At 34.5% G+C, this 6836-nt stretch overlaps 1 protein-coding gene across 3 annotated transcripts in view; it reads left to right on the top strand.

The window, feature by feature from the left end:
* The first annotated feature begins 3407 nt into the window (after positions 1-3407).
* LOC102578739 (peptidyl-prolyl cis-trans isomerase CYP23) overlaps positions 3408-6836 on the top strand; it is a 6614-nt gene continuing 3185 nt past the window's right edge. For all 3 annotated transcript variants that reach the window (XR_001471881.1, XM_006363868.2, XM_006363869.2), the window contains exons 1-5: positions 3408-3637; positions 4843-4956; positions 5033-5181; positions 5857-5929; positions 6028-6117. Coding sequence is in view for 2 of the 3 variants with exons in the window: in XM_006363868.2 (XP_006363930.1) it covers positions 3521-3637; positions 4843-4956; positions 5033-5181; positions 5857-5929; positions 6028-6117 (543 nt within the window). In the remaining variant the exon portion in view is untranslated. The remainder of the gene's footprint in view (positions 3638-4842; positions 4957-5032; positions 5182-5856; positions 5930-6027; positions 6118-6836) is intronic.

Raw genomic sequence — 6836 nt, 5'->3', positions numbered from 1 at the left:
CAAGTAAAGAACCCAACTTGTAGGTTGGGGTCGATCCCACGAGGAAAATGGTTTAGACTTAACTTTAACTAACAATTATATTCATTTAGTCAAATTACTTCCAGAAACAAGTAATTAAATAGGGGGATTTCTGAAACAAATTGTAAGAATTCAGTAAGTAATCAGTAAACAAAAGTAAATTTTGGTTTTTATCAAGATGAGAGAATTAACTAGGGTATACGTGTTCCCCACAAGCTCATAACGCAGTAATCCTAGAAATAACAATCCTTTCCTTGTGTACTACATGCAAAGTAATAAGCTAGGTATCTCTAAATCCTTGGTCCGGCATCTAGAGAGTTTCACCCCGCACCTTGGTCCGGCTACGTGTGTACAATTTACTTACCCTCACCTTTACCTCATATTAGACTTCACATTGATGTTTGACTTAGTTATTACTTCGCACCAATCGGCACTAGACTATTAGATAGTATCACACTAAATCGATGTTGATAATTCTTTTCTTGTTGATTACCTTCTTGGTCCGGCAAGTAGCAACAAGGCGAGTTCTAACATTGCACACCGTTAAAAAGACTTTTAAACGAAAAATTTATCAATGCATGCAAAATAGTATTCAAGAATTGCTTCTTTACTATTCATACTTTGTTCATCGCTCGTGGTTCCCACAACCCTAGTTGTGGAGTGTAGTTACCCATAATGATATGAACACAATTCATTGTTTTGGATGAAAAAATTATGAACTTACGTAATTGAGAATAACAAACCCAAAATTTCAACTTGAATTTCAAAACCAACTTAGGAAATCAAGAATTACTAGGTTTGCAAAAAATAAAATCCCAAGTCACAAAGTAAAACTAAAGTAATAAAATCTAACCCCCAAAATGAGGTTTTCATGCCCTATGTATAGAAAAATAAGTCCTAACTAAAAAGGAAGCGAAATAAGGAATTTATGTTCGGGTACGCGTCTTTATTCTACGAGACGGACTCACGGTCCGTTAATGGATCTACGGTCTGTGAGTCCCTTCTGTCACCCAGGACTTAGGCAATATTTTCAGGTTCCAAAATTCATCTTCTCTGAAGCAAACGACAGACCACCAATACATACCGTAGATTGATCTACGGTCCATCGATCCCTCTCCGTAGATCCACACTTAGAATCTTCAAAAATTAGGTACTGGAACACTCACAGTATCATTCTACGGATCAGTAGTGTAGGCCGTAGATCAATCTACGGACCGTCAATGGCCACCGTGGTTACACACTTGGTCAGATTTCCCTGATTTGCATTCCATGCCTTGCCTGCTGATCTACGATCTCCATCTACGGAGCGTCAATGGACCTACGGTCTGTAGATCACCTCTGTAGATGCCCTTTTCTGCATTTCTTTCAGATGTCTCTTTATTTCCGTGCCTGAACATCTTTCCTGCCAAATATGAGAAAAACACATAAAAAACCATACAAAAAGGCCCTAGACACACACAAACTTGTAAGTGAAATGTATTAGAAATACTGTAAACTCACGGTATATCAGTTGGTGAGTAGAAAATATTTTCAGGCTGCTAGGGGGTGGGGTCGGGGTGAAAAAATAGAAATTTGAAGTTGAATTTTTTTTTTAAAACAAACTTAAAATTTTTTTGGGGGATGGAGGGGTGGGTGGGGGGTCGAGGGTAAAGGTGAAAAAAATGAAATTTTGAAGTTGAAAATATTTTTAAAAAACAAACTCAATGGTAATAGTGAATGATGACAATGGCAAACTATATATATATTTATTGGTGACTAATGGTGATGATCCAATCAGTGGCGGCTCAAGCACATTATTGGCCTAAAGCAAAAATCAAACGGGGCCTTAAACTTAAATTTTTAATAACTTTTATATAATTGATTTCTTCTATTTTTCAATTGATGATATAACACTTCTTATTTTAAATTATTTTTCATGAGATATAGTACTCCAAATATGTCAAATTTCTTCTAATAATTTCTTCATTTTTCATGAAAAGTTTACTTTTTCTATCAATAGTATTCAATATTTGTTACAAAAATAAAACTTATAACTTATTATTATTAAAAAATGCCGCCCCTTAAATTTGAGGGCCTAAGGCACATGTCTTATCTGTCGAGCCGTCCCTGGATCCAATATGTAATAATATGGGAGTTCCTAGACCAAACTATTTGCAGTAAAGTATTTTTAGGCCAAACTTTTAAAACATAACATTTTTGTTTAATTTCATACTCCCTCTGTTTCATATTAAATGAATTTTTGGGCCTTTTTTTAGGCTCTTTTTTACGGTTCAAAATAATTGAATTGTTTAAAGTTCAAGATAAATGTTTGAAATGTTTTTCATACTTATCCTTTCCTTTAATGAAATCTTGGATAAATTACAATACTTACAAAGTTATATTTATGATTTCACTAAAGGTTAATAGTGAAAAATATAGTTAAATTTAGGGGTGTGCAAACACCGATTTAACCAATAAACCGAACCAAAAAAAAATACTATTGGTTTATTGATATTGGGTTATTGGGCTAACGGTTTTGCAAAAAAAATTTAATTGGGTTATTGGTTCGGTTTCCGGTTTTATAATTTTTGTTAATGGTTAAACCGATAACCCAATAAGACTATACTAAATTTACTAGTCTTATTGTTAATGATTAAACGATTGTTACTTTCACACTTTTTGTTAATGGTTAAACGATTGTTACTTTCACACTTTTTCCTTTGAATGTGTCTAGTGTCTAAACTTGCAAGAAAAATGATTGTTACTTTTATGATTATTACTTTCATGCCAAATGCTGGAAAAATCATATGGTTTATTTGAAAATTTTCTTATCGTGTATATAATATATATGAGTATTTTCTTATTGGTTAAACCGAAAACCGAACCGTTAAGTACCATAAACCGATTAACCAAAAACCGATAAACCGAACCAATAACACCTAAAACCGAACCGAACCGATCGATGCGCACCCCTAGTTAAATTATATCCTTAAATATATTTTTTAATAAGTGCATTGCGTCACAAATTCACAGAGACATAAAGTTAAAATTAAGTATTCCTTAATAAAATGGGAAAAGGTAGAAGTACCTCCCAAAACTATGACCCAATTTACAGAAACACACCTTAACTAAACTAAGGTCCTATTGCCCCTAAACTCATTATTTTTGTAATTTCATACACCTTTTTGGCTTACGTGGCATCCAAATATCTCCCACGCGCCTCAACTACGTGGAGTCACAGGTGTGCCACATAAGTCAAAAGGTGTACAATATTATATATAAAATGGGTTCAAGATAGTATGACCTTAGTTTAATTAAGGTATGTCTCCAAAATTTCGGTCATAGTGTATAGGGCTACTTGTGCCTTCTCCCTAATAAAATTAAAGTAAAAATTTAGAAGGCTACAAGCCTACAACATTTTTTGATGCTAGAACAGACATGACCCGGAGTTGACTGTCCAGATCGCCATTTCAATCCTTTCTAGCAGAAAACACTGCAAAATTCTCTCCCAATTCAAGAAAATATGTGTAGAGACAAAAGGGTCTCGATCTTCATTGCCTACATAATCCTTCTCAGCTTTGTCTCAAAGGGTATCCATGCAGTTGAACCGGAATTCGGGTCGACCCGTGTTGTGTTTCAGGTTGATCTTCATTTACATTACAGCTTTTATCAACGTATATGTACTGGAACACTGTAAATTCACCTTTTATTTCCTGGTAAAATCTATGGATTCAAGTGCATTTTTGTTATTATTCTATAAAGATCCTTGACAGCTTCTTTTGTTGTACTGAATTTATGGGTTCTGGATTCTTGAAAAAAAAAACGGTTATTGGGTTCTTGATAAATTATTTATATGTATTAAGTTGCTTTTAAACACAGATACAAGATTTGGGTCAAAGTTATTGGATTAAGTGACTGCCAAAAATGTTATTTTTCATGTTTAATACATTATTAACTGTGAAAAATTAGAAGTTAATTTTGCTAGTATACTTAATTGAAAATGGAAAAGTTGTTTCAGCATATATCATATTCAAAATGTTGTTTTAGTTATGCCTACAACTAAAGAAGTAGAAGGAAATGATAGACTTTTCTTGATTGGTGTGATATTAAGCCTAATTTGTTGGTTATTTGATTGTCATGAATGTTTATATTCATGTTTAATTATTAGGTGCTAAAAATTCATGCTGTTTAGCTTATTCTGCTAGTAATTTCTGTTGAATCGAAGGCAGATTTGTGATGTTTGGTTAGTGGGGCAGAGTATCACTGCATCTACTACTACGTTGTGGCAGTGAGTTCAAACTTAGTATAAATATATATTTATAAAGAAGTAATGTCTTCTTACGAAGTCTGGTAAAAAACACTACATCTTGAGCTGGCTCAATTGTTGTATTAATTTTAGTATAAAACTAGGGATAAAAGTTTTTTCGTGATACTTGGCATGCAATGATTCATAAATATAAATTAAAAAACAGGACCTGGAATCTTCATTTGTTATCTGCAGCAAGTATATTGGTTCATTAGTAACTTTTGCTTTAATTTATAAGAAAATTAGAAGGAAAATGTGGAGCTTTTTTTTTTTGGGTTAAACAGATATTCAGAATAGTGGGCCGTGATACTGTGATTGCCAAGAATATATATTGTTATTAGCTATCAGACGTCTCGCTGCTACTTGATTCTGCTAGTATATTGGATTGTAATGTGCTTTTAGTTATGTCTTACAATAAATGATAAAAGTTGCTTGGTGTGTCAATTATTAATCTCCTCACCTCTCAAGCCACCACCAAGCACGAGAACTTCGTCTTGATCCATCTGAATAGTTTTTGACTGATTTGAGCTATATGACAGACAAATTATGGAGATATTGAATTTGGTTTCTACCCTAGTGTTGCGCCAAAGACAGTTGAGCATATCTTCAAGCTAGTGCGCTTGGGAGGCTACAATACCAATCACTTCTTTCGGGTAACTGCCAGTAATTAAAACATTGTGCTTTGTCATGCTTGGAATTTGATGATGAGAATCTTAAAGACCTCTGCAGGTAGATAAGGGTTTTGTTGCTCAAGTGGCTGATGTTGCTGGGGGGAGGAGTGCACCTATGAATGAAGAACAGAGGGAGGTAGCTGAAAAAAATGTTGTTGGTGAATTTAGTGAAGTGAAACATGTTAGAGGAATCCTTTCAATGGGAAGGTAATATTTGTGGATTTTCTTGGTTACAAATAGCCAGATATACTAAGTTTTAACAATGGTACACTAATTCCTTTGAGGCACACTGGTCCTATATATTTTCTTGAAACAAGCAATGTTTCTACATATTGCAACCTCATGCTTAGAAGAACTGTTCATCAGGAGCAAAACGCATGATATAGTTTACAAATAGCCAGATATACTAAGTTTTAACAATGGTACGCTAATTCCTTTGAGACACAATGGTCCTATATATTTTCTTGAAACAAGCAATGTTTCTACATATTGCAACTTCATGCTTAGAAGAAATGTTCATCAGGAGCAAAACGCATGATATAGTTTACTATCTTTTATTGGGTGGCAGTGCTTGTTAAGAAGCTGTACATTTAACTTCTAAAATATGGGTATATTTGGAGAAGTCCAAGTAGGAATTTTCTAGCATATTGCATTTTGTCCTTTCCCGCAGATGGTCATGGTCTATGTTAAGGATTGATCGAGGTGTATCCGGATATTGTCTTGGATATATAAATTAAGATCAAAGGTTATGGATGCTATGTGCAATTAAAATTCTTTTCTATTCTGTGGCAATATACCTTGAACGCTTTCTGAATTTGCTGATATCTCATTTGTGCACCAAGTATGACGTTAGCTGAACTTTCTCATCTCTGTTTTCCATAGGCATGCTGATCCTGACAGTGGTTCCTCATCATTTTCAATGCTCCTTGGAGATGCACCTCATCTTGATGGCACGGTATGGTGGTCAAAATCCTAGCTATCACTGTGAATAGAGAAGGTTCCATTTGTTATTGAAAACGCAACTTTGTTTCTCATTTTTGTCAAATAATTCAGTATGCAATATTTGGCAAAGTTACGAAAGGAGATGAAACATTGAGAAAGCTTGAGCAGTTACCTACTAGACGTGAAGGGATCTTTGTAATGGTATCATTTCTACTTCAACTATTTTCTTTTCATTCTTTTCATTTAAAACAGGTCTAAAATTATCTACTTTGCTTGAAAGAGGTATCTTATGCAAGGTATATTGACTATGCTAAAAGCTATAGTTTTTTGAACTTGATTCCTTGAAGCCTACTTTGTAATCCTTTGTGTGGTTTGACGAACAGAACTTTATGCACATCATATTGTTACGAATCTATTCATGGGAGGAAATTGGAACATAGGCATTTGTTTGTTGGTTGATCATGCAACGATTGGACGTAGGACTTGTGCTGGAGATTTCAGTTTAAACTCGTAGAACTATCAAAAACTCTTCATTAATTATGACATGATTTTTCATATATGGAGTACATAGAAAATTTAATCCTGTATCCACATTCAATCGGCATAAATTGTTTGAAATTCTTAGTATAGATCTAAGTATCTACTTATCTAAATCAAACTGAGTACGTATCAGCCATCATGTCTGAGATTGTTTCCTAAGAGGTCCTATACCTTGATGCTGCAGTAAATGTTGATTGCACATGCTAAAACTAAGGGGAAAAATCTTCAGTCAACACAGTGATATCTCCAAATTGACTATAGAGATACAATGGAAGGGGGTGTTGTGTTGCTGGAGGGAGTTGTACTGGAAGAATAAGAATAGGCCTGGGAATTGTGATTGTTAGGAGTTGCCCGGGGAGGGGGGGGGGGGGAGGGGAGGG

Source organism: Solanum tuberosum, unplaced genomic scaffold (genome assembly GCF_000226075.1).
Source record: "Solanum tuberosum cultivar DM 1-3 516 R44 unplaced genomic scaffold, SolTub_3.0 scf00467, whole genome shotgun sequence".
Classification (NCBI taxonomy): Eukaryota; Viridiplantae; Streptophyta; class Magnoliopsida; order Solanales; family Solanaceae; genus Solanum; species Solanum tuberosum.
This window is presented reverse-complemented; position numbering and strand designations above follow the sequence as displayed.